Genomic DNA, 13,982 nt, shown 5'->3' on the forward strand with positions numbered 1-13,982 from the left:
TATATATATATATATATATATATATATCGCGGAGGGTGAGAGGGGCATTTTTATAATTACACACACACACATATATATATATATATATTATATGTATGTGTGGGTTTTGTCCAGAAAATGTTTCTGTTTTAAGAAACGTATATATTAGAGATAAGATTATCATTTTTTGTCAAGGCTGTTGACTCCATATGAAAACTAGACTGAGTGACTCCTCCCCCTGGGATTCCAAACAGGAAGTACCCGCTGGTTCTAAGAAGCCAAAATCAAATAGGCTATTTCCGAATTCCCTCTCTACTCAGTAACCTCTAAAAAGCTATCATATACGGGACTATCTTCTGCCTTGGATTTTAAAATCAATTCTGACACTTTGCTCTTTTTTTATAAACAGCAAATATAACGTCACCAAGTGGATCTGGCCGTAGATAACAACATGGTTCCAAGATGGTGCCAGAGCATCACTAGCTAGAAGTCACTCTTCCCTAGAAAAAGACCGGAACCACATTTAGGGATAAGGATGTAACGATTATTCATGAAAGGGTAAAAAAAAAAAAAAAAAAAAAACGATTCAAACTAGTCAACATGTTTATTGTTGCAGAAAATGAAAAACATCGTCTTGTGCCTAAAGTTAGAATAATGCAGAATAGATGACATTTCTTCATGCAGGCTCGCTGTGAGTGTGTGTACGCCTGTGTGTGTGTGCGTCGCGGACCGGCAGTGCCCCCCTTTCCTGGGAAATTCCCCCAGGTCCTTTGGATTTAAAAGTTTCACATAAGTCAGTCCCTCCAGGATTTCGTGATGTTACGATTGCAACTATTAGTGGAAATTCAAGCAAAGTCGAGATCTGCTCCTCACCCTGGCTACTATTACAACATTTCCACTTCCAGCTAATGATGAGTTTAATGTTGTGTTTAGGCGCCATCTTACCTGCAACCAGGTCCCTCTCCGAAAATCACTCCGTGATTAACCTAAAAATGCCCTCTTTTGTTCTTGGATCATATTATTTACTCAGTTTTAAAAATGCAAAAAGAAATTTAGACTAGTTTTGGCCACATTTTTGTTTACCTCGCTCATCATCTCTGGAGTTTGTCAGTCTCATTTAATCAAAACCAAAAAAACATTTTCAACTACATATATTAACTAACTTTTTGTAAGTTTTTGTAAGTGTAGAGTCACAGGCACACAACTGTAAAGTCTCTCTATGGGCCAAAAGCTCAAACAATGAAAAATTAACTCTGTTCCAATTAAGTCCTATTATAATTAAGCTACACAGCAGGTTGTCCTGATGCTAAAATAAACACTATTTTAGATAAGTGTATATACCTCTCAAAATAAAAGTACACTTTACATTCCACTGATAATGTATGCATTGTTGTGACTTAATTACTGCAGTTTTAAATCACCTTGATTAGCCCTCAGTGTTTGCATTAACAATCAAGTTTGCCAAATCAAGTCCGGCAATTATTTTTTTTAGCATAATATGTGCAATCAAAAAACAAAGATCTTTATTTGAATGATGTTATTTACATCCTAATCTACATATTTGGGTTTCTGGAACCTTTTAGAAAATCAGTAGCGGTTTTAAGCAGCGATATGAAACGGTTACAGCCGCTTCCTGAGTGAAAAATGTGAATTAATAGCGTTCATAATGCCAGTTTTGCAGTTATTTCAATACTTGAAAGGTTTCTGTAAACAAGGGAAGTTAGTGGTGGGGATGTACTTTAATGAGTTCATCTGATAGTGATGAGGTTGGAGTGATCGCACATTCACATAACACCAAGCTGCTGGAGAATGGAAACAAGAAAGTGAAAAAGTGATTTTCTGTGTTGCTGCTATTGTCTGAAGTGTGTTGCAGAGTCCTTAGCTTTAAGGGTGTTGGATGTAGCTCATGAGCGATAGCACTTTTTGTTTTAAATTTTTCATCTGTTACATCTGAGCCGTACAGGAAACTGGCACCCCCCTCGTCTCAAACGCGTACATGATAAACAGCTCTTCCAGGCTTTAGGATCAATTGAAAGTGGTCCTGCTGCACTGTTAGTTTCCTGCTCAGAAGATTTTGTTTAAATGAGAGATCAGCAGGAGACACTGGATCCGAGCAAAGCTTTGGCTTCCCTCCAACCGCTGTGTTTTTCTGCTCTGCTGCAGGCATCGCCACTTTCCTCTGCACTGTGGTGGGGACCTGGTGCTCCAAAGGACCAGACCTCAGCAACTGCACCTCCCACTGGGTGACTCAGGTGGCACAGAAGGTAAAACATGAGAATTTGTCCATTGCAAATAAAATGTACATGTTTAAAAAATCACGCAGCACTGTACTTATATCACTTACTTTGCACTGTAGGGTGAGGACCATGGGTGTCAAATCCAAAACACACCAGAGGTCACGAGCCGAACAGGATAAACATTTATTAAATATTCTATAACTGAATTTTTAAAACTCTAAAGCCATAACTTTTTAACATAGTTATGAACTAGATACTAGATATATAGCTTTACCTACAATAATACTAGTGTGAATGCTGTAAGCTGAATTTGGCTGCTGAAGATGCTACTGCTAATAGCTGAATACGCTGAAATTGATGGCAAAAAATGCTGAAGCTGATATTTAAAACGCTAAAACTGATAACCTGCTAAAATATTAGCTAAATGCTAAAACTGCCTAAAAATTAAAAATAAAAAAACTTAGGTTAGCCACAACAGTTAGCATGTTGCTAAAAAATAGTTAAACTTCAAAATAGCCTAGAAAACAGAAAAAAGCCTAAATTAGAACTAAAAAAAAGGAAAGTAAGAAAAGATGAACTAAAACAAAAAAATGTTTGCTAAATCCAAAACAGCTAACATTCAGCTGAAATATTGGCTAAACTCCAAAACAGCCTAAAAAACAGAAAAAGCCTAAATTAGCCAAAACAGCTAGCATTTAGCTGAAATATAAGCTAGACTTCCAAAACAGCCTTAAAATTTAAAAAAGTCTAAATTAGCCAAATCAGCTAGTATGCATCTGAAATATTAGCCTAACTCCAATATGTACCCCCACGACCCCGAAAGGGACGAAGCAGTCAGGAAGATAAATGAATGAATATGTACGAAAAAAATGAAAAAAGCCTCAATTATCCAAAATAGCTAGCGTGTAGCTGAAATATTAGCTAAACTCCAAAATAGCCTAAAAAAATTTGGTAAATGCCAAAATAGTCAAAAAAGCTAGCAGAGTGCCAGTGTTTAAAACTTTAAACTGTTACTTTTTACCATAATTATGAATAAAGAAGAAGCAGGAGTATTATTCCTGAATAAATCAACTTAAAAAATAAATAACTTTCAGTATTTTACTCTCCATAAAAATATATTTTTGTCAAAATTATGCAAGTTAGAAATAAGCACAAGGCCATTAATATCAATAAAATTAAATAATCTGGAGGGCCGGATCCGGCCCCCGGGCCTTGACTTTGACACGTTCGCTCTAGAACATGCTAAGAACGCTCCTGCTTGTGTACTTTTATTGAAGCTAAGCAGCAGCGGATACGATGAGCCTCAAGAGTGAAAGCCAAGAGTTGCATGATGCTTCTGAGGATAACACCGGCAGGGCTTCTGGTGTCTCTGCTTTGATGTTGTGCAGGTAGAACCATAGATGTGCAGATAAGCCCGAATACACGATGGTGCAGCAGAGAGGAAAAACAAAACGGATTGCATTCGGAGGGAGTGATTGTTACCTTTGACTAAAAAGAACATTACCAGGGTGCACGTACTGGCACTTTATTTTTTTATTTTCATGCAGGGGAAATGAAATACGTGTAAATGAAAAGCTTTGCTGTGGTTTAGAAGTTATTTTTTCACACTAGAGGCAACAGAATTAAACATCAAAGGATGACTCCATTTGAGCGTATTCTCCCCTAAAGGTCATACAAAACAGAATATGTATAATAATGATATATATTTTAAAGCTCTTTTGTAATGTGTTTGCAGCAGGGTGAGCTGTCAGAATGACTGCGAATGAGCCTAAAAATAGGAAAAAATATCTAATCTTATAGGTTTTAATTATTAGAAAACGAGCCAAAGTGGCTCTTTTACTGCTAAATGTCCTAAAAAGAAAACAAGTTTTAAATCTTTACAAGTATCAAATAGTTGAATAGTTTTATTATAAGTGCAGCCATATATATTTTGGTTATTTGACTTATTGACATTATTAATTGGACAGTATAGTGCAGTTAAGTCTCTTTTTAAGACTTCTAATTACAGCTTAAAGCTTTTAAAGGTGAACAGATTGTTTTTCTCTATGAATGTCATTTAAACTGATGGCGCAGAATTGCACAGAAAAGATAAATGCATGTGAAATGTGAAGGTTGCACGAGGCTTTTCTGTGAAAAGGGGGTTATACTAGTAAATGAAGGATTCAGACGGTAAATATTATACTGTATGTTGTGTATTTTTACTTGTTACTAAAGCTTTCTATGGAACAGCTCAGGCTCCAATGGATGTACAGGCGATGAATTATTCAAGGTTGATGTTACGTAAGCGTGATTTCAACCCGACACCTACTTTTCTTTTTGATGCTGTTTTTAGATCCGGAGTGGCGAAAATGCGGCTAATTTAGCCAACGAGCTAGCTCGGCACACGCAGGGTCCGGTGTTCGCGGGCGACGTCAGCTCCTCGGTGCGCCTGATGGAGCAGCTGGTGGACATCCTGGACGCTCAGCTGCAGGAGCTGAGACCCAACGAGAAGGACTCCGCCGGCCGCAGCTTCAACAAGGTGCTGTAAAACCCTTTTCTTCTGGAGTCGGCGTCACGAATGTCTCTTTTGCAGGTCTGTTCTTTCATACGTCACTTACAACTTCAGGTGAGGGGCTAAGGGGCAGATTTAACCCTGAGGGGACCCCCATTCCCCTACAGCTCCGGGGTAATTATGGGCTTTTGGTTATAAAAAAAAAGGTTCACCTGGCAGTTCCACCTTAGTGAAGCTAATGGCCACAATCCCCCTCAAGAACACAGAATAACTCTTCATTGCTGACAAGAGCAGAACTGCTGTCTCCTGGAGCTTCTGCAGGCACCCAGGGAGAAAAGAGTGGGTCCAACATATACCTACTTCAGTCAGCTGCTGGCAGTCTGTCGCGGGGTTCTCTTAAGAGTCCAGGAAAAATCAGCCAAACAGGAGGCAAGCCAGGAGAGATTCCATGGAGTTTTTTCTTTAATAAAGTCTTTGGGTTTTACAAAAATAAAGCAGGGTTGAGGGCAAAATGACAGACACAAAATAAATCCAATAAGTTTTCTCTGGTCACTTTATGTTCAAAAACTCAGACTGGCACTTCTTCTGCCTGTTTTTCTTTCAGTTACTCACTGCCATTGTGAGAGAGAAGTACCTCCATTTATACTCCTTCTGGCCACTCCCACCTAATTAAGCATTTTACTCAGAATATTATCTTCCACAAAATACTACATTTAAACAATCCATTTCAATAAGTTCTTCTATTAACTTCAGATTCTAATTAACAGTATTGAAATACAATTAATCCATTTAAACTATAACATGCAAAAATAAAGAAACAACAACCAAACAATTTAAATTAGAAACAGCTGTCTCAAAACTGACATCAAAATTATATAAACAGGAAAAACAAATCCTTCGGTTTGGCTGTCAGTGAAGGTGGGGAAAAAGGGGGCGTGGCTAAGACGCCGTGCTGCAGAGCCGCGGTGAGTAAATGTTTGTATGTGTGTGTATGCGGAAACCTAGCGATGACCAAGTGTGCACCCAAGGTCTAAACTGTAAGAAATGAAAGATACTTTACAAGATAATGTGGTGGGATAACAGCAGAGTTGGTTTATGACATGGATGCGCGCGCCAGCGTGTAGGTGTGTGTGTATGTGCGTGTGCTCACTGCGCTCACTCAGACGGAGGGACGGAGCCGCTCCGTCACACAGTCCCACAGAGGCTTGACTGACAGTTTGAAAAATTGCATAACCGTTCAGGCCCCGGAGACAGCGGTTGCTCTGTAAACAAGAGCTAAAATGGTGCGTTTCTTTGCCAGTTTTTTAACAAAGATGCATAATTATTACATTAGGACAAACGAGACTTTTCCTCTGCAAGTTGCTGTCAAACTCCTGACGACAGATGAACTTTTTTTTTGTACTGAGAGACATCTCTGTTTCATGTTGTTACAGCTGCAACAAAAGTACCTCACACATGAGGCAAAACAAGGCGGCGTGAACAGCCACTTTCATCTGGATATTAAGTTACCCCTGAAGTAGACTGCTTTGACTTTGAAATGAAATTATTCAATTATCCCGTTTGGTCGGTTTCTCCTGACTTTGTTCTGTCTGTGCGTCGTTTGAAAATCTAGATTTGTGGCTAAAACTGTTTTGACACAATCTGAAAGCCCGAAAAACAAAGATCAAGTCGCAAAAAAATATGACAAAATTTTGCAAAACAGAAACCAACTTTGAAGTGTAAAGTGGAAAAACCTCATTTACTGTGTGAATGCTTTACAGACGTACATTTTTCTGGATGTAAAACTCAATAACACTTTCAGCGATTTCAGAAATCTTGTTATCAGAACGTTCAACTCGTTCAGGACGTTACTGCTTTTATTTTGGCATTCATAAACTTTATAGTTTTTGAAATATTCAGCAAAATATTCCCCAAAGGAAATGAATGAGGCTTAAAATTTCAAAATTTTAAGTAGATTAGCAACAATATTTTGTCTTTTAAGCTTTTATTCTAATTTTCTAAAAAAAAAAAAAAAAAAAGAAAAGTTTAGCTTCAATTTTAGCATCAGGCTAACGTTTTTAGGCTAATTTAGAGTTTAGCTTCTATTTTAGCATCATGCTAACGTTTTTGACTACTTAAGTCTACTGAGGAATTTTAGAGTTAGTTAGTATTCAAGGGTTATGAAAGTTTTTTGGCTAATTTTTAATCTACTGAGGTTTTTTTGCTTATTTAGAGTTTAACTAATATTTTAGCAACATGCTAACGTTTTTGGCTAATTTCTTATCTACTGAGGTTTGTTTTTGCAAATTTTTACTTTGGCTAATATTTTAGCAACATGCTAACGTTTTTATCTAATTTGTTATCTACTGAAGTTTGTTTTTTGCTAATTTGGAGTTTGCGTAATATTTTAGCAACATACTAACGTTTTTGGCTACTTTGTTGTCTACTCAGTTTTTTGTTAGCTAATTTAGAGTTTAGCTTCTATTTTAGCATCATGCTAACATTTTTGACCACTTTAGTCTACTGAGGAATTTCCGAATTAGTTAGTATTCAAGGGTTATGCTAGTTTTTTGGCTAATTTTTAATTTACTGAGGTTTTTTTGCTTATTTAGAGTTTAGTTAATATTTTAGCAACATGCTAACGTTTTTGGCTAATTTCTTATCTACTGAGGTTTGTTTTTGCTCATTTTTAGTTTGGCTAATATTTTTGCAACATGCTAACGTTTTTGGCTACTTTGTTGTCCACTGAGTTTTTTATTAGCTAATTCAGAGTTTAGCTTTTATTTTAGCAACAGACTAAGGATTTTGACTAATTTAGTTAAGTGAGGAATTTTAGGCTATTTTGGATTAGCTAGTATTTAAACAACAAGCTAGTTTTCGGCTAATTTTGCCATCTATTAAGATTTTTTGGTCTAATTTGGAGTTCAGTTCATATTTCAGCAGCAACCTAAATAATTTGGCAAAATTGGCATGTATTAGGGATTTTAAAGCAATTTTACAACAAATTTTTCCGAAATTTAGGTCAACTTCAGTGCTATTCCATAGTTCTTTAACGAAATTTCCAGTCTTTTAGAAAATTTAACATTTTGTAAGCAGCTATCGCATTTTCAGCAAATCCCTTCCTCAATAAACATAAATTGTCACCAATTTCAGCAAAAAGCTTCAGCGACTACTTTCAGCATAAAGCATTCACACTAGCATTATCACAGGTAGTGCAACTTTTTTAGTTATTAGGAGTTATCTTGCAAAATAAAAGACAGTATTTCGCATATTTGTGATTAGAATGCTTCTAAACTTTGTCTAACCACCTGATGGAGGACGCTGCCCCTCTGATTTTAGAAGCTTCCTCCTCAAACTAACCTGTAACGTAATATCTCCAGCATGTGAACCCAATTAGGGCTTTCGACAAGCCGAGGAAGTTCTAGTAGACTGCCAGTTGATGGACTTGACTCGTAAAATAAATAAGGAAGAAGACATCAGAAGAAAACGAACTGAAAAAACTAATTAAAAAGAGTTTCTTTGCAAACATGATTTGTTTCCAAGATAAAAGCAGCCATGATGTGATGTGGTCACTTAGGTCCTTCATAAATCAAGCGCTACCCTGCAGCACTCCACTAAAGAAACATTTTCTTTTTGATGCAAAAACATCTTTTTTTTTTGCAGCCAATATGATAAAATCTTTGTTTTTGCCAACATAAAACAATAAAAAACATGATAATTTCTCCATAAAATGAGGCATGAATGACTTCATTTTAGATAGATCTTCTCTGTGTATTTTGAAGCAGCAACTATCGATAACATCAGTAACCACTCTCAGCATTATTTTCTTCCTTCTCATCGTCTGTGAATTTCCTTTTCCACCCTTCTCATTTGTGCTTCTCACACCGAGCCAGCAAACCCAAGTGTGCCCCAACTGTGGGCAGAAAATGTGCTCCCCGAATGAGTTAGTCTGCAGTTTCTGTGGTAGTCCCACCTGTGTTTGCCCAGTATTACTCAGTATGTTAGCTTGTTACGCTAGCCAGCCACCTGGTGGACAGCGTAGTGTGCTAGTGAGTTCTTCTGTTGCAAGCTAGCAAGCTCCGCTGTAGTGAGCTAGCAAGTTCTGCTGTAGCATAATAGCAAGCTCCTCTGTAGCATGCTGAGAGCTCTGCTCTATTGAGCTAGCTAACTCTGCTGTAGCATGCTAGTGAGCTCCTCTGCAGCATGCTAGCGGGCTCTGCTGTATTGAGCTAGCTAACTCTGCTGTAGCATGCTAGCAAGCTCTGCTTTATTGAGCTAGCTAACTCTGCTGTAGCATGCTAGTGAGCTCCTCTGTAGCATGCTAGTGAGCTCTGCTCTATTGAGCTAGCTAACTCTGCTGTAACATGCTAGTGAGCTCCTCTGCAGCATGCTAGCGGGCTCTGCTGTATTGAGCTAGCTAACTCTGCTGTAGCATGCTAGTGAGCTCCTCTGTAGCATGCTAGCAAGCTCTGCTTTATTGAGCTAGCAAACTCTGCTGTAGCATGCTAGTGAGCTCTTCTGTAGCAAGCTAGCGAGCACTGCTTTATTGAGCTAGCGAGTTCTGTTGCAGCACGCTAGCAAACTCCTCTGTATTGAACTACTGAGCTCCGCTCTAGCAAGCTAGTGAACTCCTTTGTATCGAGCTAGCGAGCTTTGCTGTAGCAAGCTAGCAAGCTCCTCTGTATTGAGATAGTGAGCTCTGCTTTAGCAAGCTAGCGAGCTCTGCTGTTATCGAGCTAGTGAGCTCCTCTGTCCATCAGGCGGCTGGATAGCCTAGCGAGCTAACCCTCTGAGTTTTCACTTAAGCTAATGTGGGCAAACACAGGTGGGGTCACCACGGAAACGGTGGACAAACCCAATCGGGGTCCACATTTTCTGCCCACTTCTAAACCATATGGGGCCCACTTGGCTTTGCTGGCTGGGTAGTTAGGATTCTAACATAATTAACTTTCCCTCTGGAAGCTTTTGGAGCGGTTGCCTTTCTTTAAGGCTCTAGTTCACAGACCTGCCTCTTTCCTCCCGTTTTTTCATTAGCTCTGTAACTGATGCTAAGCTGCATTATTTAATGTTTCCTGTTCTCTTCCAACCTTTCCTATAATCTGTCTCTTATGTTTGATTCTCTTTTGTGTGGAAAAGCTTCAAAAACGAGAGAAGACATGCCGAGCGTACATGAAGGTATAACCACCCCCCCCCCCTCCACTCCCTGATGTCTGGCTCCCAGCATGCAGCACTCTCTGTCTGTGTCTTTGGCTGTGTATGTGCCAGCTTACCTGCTCGTATAATGCTGCTTTTGTCGTTTGTCTCTGCGGCCTTCTCTCCTTTCATTCTGTCCATCTCAGGTCCTCTCCTACGTCAGTATAGTTTTACTTTTTTTTTCTCCTCCTCAACACTTTTCCTCACTCCGTCGCTCTTGTTGGCTTTTTACACGTTGTGTGAATAATTGACTTCCCACGGTCATAATTGCACTTCCCTGTCAGCCAGGAGTGTGATCAAAGTGGCAGTGGCTCGATTGTCACTTGCTGAGATGGTACAATCTCCAGCCTCCACCCCCGTCCCCACAGTGATAAATAAAAGAATACATCCTGTCCCACTGAAAAAAACGCCTTTCTTCTGAGGGATTAATTGCAGTTGTTTTGCTGGCATTACAGTTGGGTTTTTACTTCACCTCGATCAAGTTGGAACTGTTTACCGTCTTGGGAAGGCTCGGTTGAAAGACGTAATATTAGCACAAGGGAAAAGGTAGAATAATAGCAATAAAAAAAAAAAAGTTTTCTTTTGACTCAAGGACTCATGGGACGCAGCCAAAGATGTTTTTATTTACCTGAGCATATGCATTTCTATCTTTCAAGGTCATCTTGTATCTCAAACAAGAGTTTTGTGTTATTGTTCTTTTAGCTCATATCTGCTGAATGAGCTGATATAGAATGTATTTCTGGTATTTTATACAAGCTGCATTCTTGCTTTTTCTGAAGTGTCTTCAAAAGTTGAACATTAGTTCACAAAGACACATTTATAAAGTTAAAACAATGACAGAACTCAACACTTCCAGTGGGGCTTCTGTTGTCAGGCTTTGAAATTTGGCAGAAAAAAAAAAAAAAAAACAGCCTTTGTAAAGATTTTTACCAATGACACATGCCAGTGAAATTCCTCTAAAATATGTTTTGGAGACAAAAACTTATGCTTTAATATAAAAAAAACAAGTGTTTTGCATTTAATCATAGTAACAAAGCAGGAATGTCTATGAAAAGAGTCACATTCTTTTGATTTGTATCTTTAAATCTGTGGGATTTTGTGTATTTGGTGACTTGATATTCGTTAAATTTAGGAAAAAGTCAATTAATTGATTTGAATCGATTTAAGCTTAATAGATCAATAATCGATTCACAAAAGACATAAATCGATTTAGCGCACAAAGCTAGCTTAATGCTAACGTTCAATAGAATTCCCCATAGGACGGCTAATGCTAACGCTTGGTTGACCAAAAAAATACGTTGCTGACTAAATGGACATCTTTACTTACTTACAGGCATTATTTTTTTCAAACTATTTATAAAGTAACTATTTGTGGTCTAAAACTTAATTTTTTCCCTCATACTTTCTTCTTCTTCTTGAATAAAGTGTAATGCTATAGCTCAGTCGCCACCTAGTGGCCAAACAGAAACGTCCTCCAGAAGAAGCAGAACAATGTTTACAATGTTAATGATCTGAACATTTTTGTTAGAACTTCTCCTTTAGAGAATCCATGTAACACTATATGATATTAACAATCTTATTATTTTACTAATACATTTTACAATGTGTGAACTGTATCAGATGAATATACATATATTCAAATTAAATAATAGATTTTAATGTATTTCTAAACAAATAAGTATACATTTGTAAACTCGAAATTGAATTGAGAAATCAAAAGAATCTGAAAAAATCGTAATCGAATCGATTCAGGCATCGAATCGAGTCGTTTCTGGAAATTATAACCGATACTCAGCCCGAGTAAAATTTCACAGAAAAGTTCATTTTATAACACGTTTCCCAGAAAGGATCACAATGCATGTCAAAACTACAACACAATAAAGACAAAACTGCTAAATCCCGCCGTCGTAAAAACCCACATTTATCTAAAAGTCTGCTGAAATGTAAAAGTCTTCAAAGGAAAATAAGTGATAGAGGTGCTCACAAACTGCAGCTGTTGACACTATAGAACTGCTCATGCTATGGTCACAAATACAACAGCCACCCCACGATAGGGAGGAATCGACAGAATCTTCAAGATTTCATGTTAAATTTTTTTGAAAATAGTTGTCTTGTTCATGAATGTAGATGGCAGCAGTCAGGTGGTCGTCAGGCGTTCAGGACGGCCCGCTTTTTATACACCGCCGGGGCTACCTGGGGACCAGTGACAGTTGATCTGGATGGATGCTGTCCAGAGACATTTACAGATGGAATCATCCAAAATGTGCCCAGGTGGACTCTTCTTTTTTCAGAAAAAAATCGTGCAATCGCCCTAAAATTTAAACTTTTTCCAGCGAATTTGCTGAAAAGTTAACATTTAGGGATACGTGACCGTAGCCTTACATAGACGGTCTACATGTGACGATGCCCGTATATGACAATGACTTTGTTGATCGCCACACAATGCGTTTTGTTGAGTCATGGCATCTAGATTTAAAATCGTCTTCTTTCTAATCCAAGTTATCAGTCTCCTAATGAACTCTTATGTCTTGTATTTACTAACCAGCAATTATCATTTTACTCTTGACCACTTCCTGGTTCATGCTGGTGAGTGCATCTGCAGAAAACCAATAATTTTCCTGGTCAAACTCCATTTTTATCAGTCCCTTTTCACCTCTAAAAGTGTTGGGAAAGATTCTCTATAAAAGGCAGAGATGTAGGATGTTTATTCTTCGATTGAGAAACCGGCAGGTATGTAACTCAATGTAGTATAGTACCTAACTGTATTTCAGACGCAACTATTTCTGTAAAGATCCAGCCAAAAAGAGGACAAAACCTTCGGTTTGGATCTTGAGTGAGAAAAAGGCGCTGGTCGGACGCTTGCTGTTGTCGTAAAACTTTCTTACCAATCAATGGGTTTCATTGTGTACGAACAGAAGCTCCGCCCTCACGGGTCCATTCCATTTTTCTATGGACCCACAACCGACGGGGGAAATGGTACCAGTAGGTCCCCCTTTTGCAATGGAAAAGTCCAGTCCAGTCAAAAGTTCAGTCCAGTCTGGTCTGGACCGCTCAGTGGAAACGAGGTTTAGGACTCATTCAACCAACTCAGAGGACATCATGAAAATGGACTGTACCATTGTGCGTGTGAAGCATTTGTAAAGTTGTGCACACTTGTGATTGATGCTGTCGTACGGTGCCACACTTTAGTCAGTACTAAGGTGCTAGTACTGACCCCTTACTGGATGTGCACATGAACGAGGTGCGATACTTAAGTTCCACACAAACTACACTCTAATTTCCTCATTTCGGACACTCGCCTACTTCACCCTTATGTGTTGTAAGAGTGTTCGCTTTTAGCTGTTGCCCGCAGCATGCCCATAGATAAAGATGTGTTTGCATATTTATAGACTCACGAGCGGTCTATGACCAGCGTATCCCATAAGGGTGTAAGTGACTGAGGCATAAAGTGTGTGCATTACAATTTGGTTTAACTTAAAACGAGAGACTGTGACTCAACGATTGTCTTTAATGTCCGTCTGAAAAAATAGACTTTAAAGTTTCTTTGTTTTGAACTTTCTACTCTTAGTAGGTGAAACTTGAATCTGTGTTTTCTCTGCCCTACAAGTCAATCCTCAACAGACACTCATCCAGTTTCTTTCTCTCTGAAAACAGTTTCTCAACACTCAGAGGGAGGAATCCAGTGGGTGGGCTGGGTACAAGACTTACAAAGTGTTTGCAGACTTTAGTGGCAGTAATGGTGGCGACCAAGTACTGTAATGGTGTGAAAAACTCTAATTCAATGCAGTCAACCCGCTTTAGTCCAGACTTTCACAAACTGGTGAAACAGAACCTACAATGTTCAAATCAGGTTTTGATTTTTGTAAGTTCTTCTTCAGAGTCAACCTAACTACTGTTCACAATAGTCTGGAGGATCATTATTGGTCTGGGCAGCCTCTATGTTGACCTAATCAGTGAGCTCTCACCATGTGTTCCTCCAGTTAAAGCCAGCCCACACAGACTTCCTGCGGTTTGTAAACTGACCTTAACCTAGACGTGGATTAAGGAGGACACTTTCTGAAGTTCTTTCTTCGTAAACAAAAATTAAAGACATATGTTGTTGT

At 38.6% G+C, this 13,982-nt stretch overlaps 1 protein-coding gene across 12 annotated transcripts in view; it reads left to right on the forward strand.

Moving 5' to 3' along the window:
• Positions 1–13,982, forward strand: part of LOC112147179 (adhesion G protein-coupled receptor L2) — a 168,723-nt gene that overhangs the window by 111,011 nt on the left and 43,730 nt on the right. For 11 of the 12 annotated variants that reach the window (XM_024273374.2, XM_024273368.2, XM_024273369.2 and 8 more), the window contains 3 exons: positions 2,143–2,243; positions 4,549–4,734; positions 9,823–9,861. In XM_024273374.2, coding sequence (XP_024129142.1) covers positions 2,143–2,243; positions 4,549–4,734; positions 9,823–9,861 — 326 coding nt within the window. The remainder of the gene's footprint in view (positions 1–2,142; positions 2,244–4,548; positions 4,735–9,822; positions 9,862–13,982) is intronic. The other variant, XM_024273365.2, reaches the window with a different exon arrangement.

The sequence above is a fragment of the Oryzias melastigma genome, linkage group LG17, assembly GCF_002922805.2.
Source record: "Oryzias melastigma strain HK-1 linkage group LG17, ASM292280v2, whole genome shotgun sequence".
NCBI lineage: Eukaryota > Metazoa > Chordata > Actinopteri > Beloniformes > Adrianichthyidae > Oryzias > Oryzias melastigma.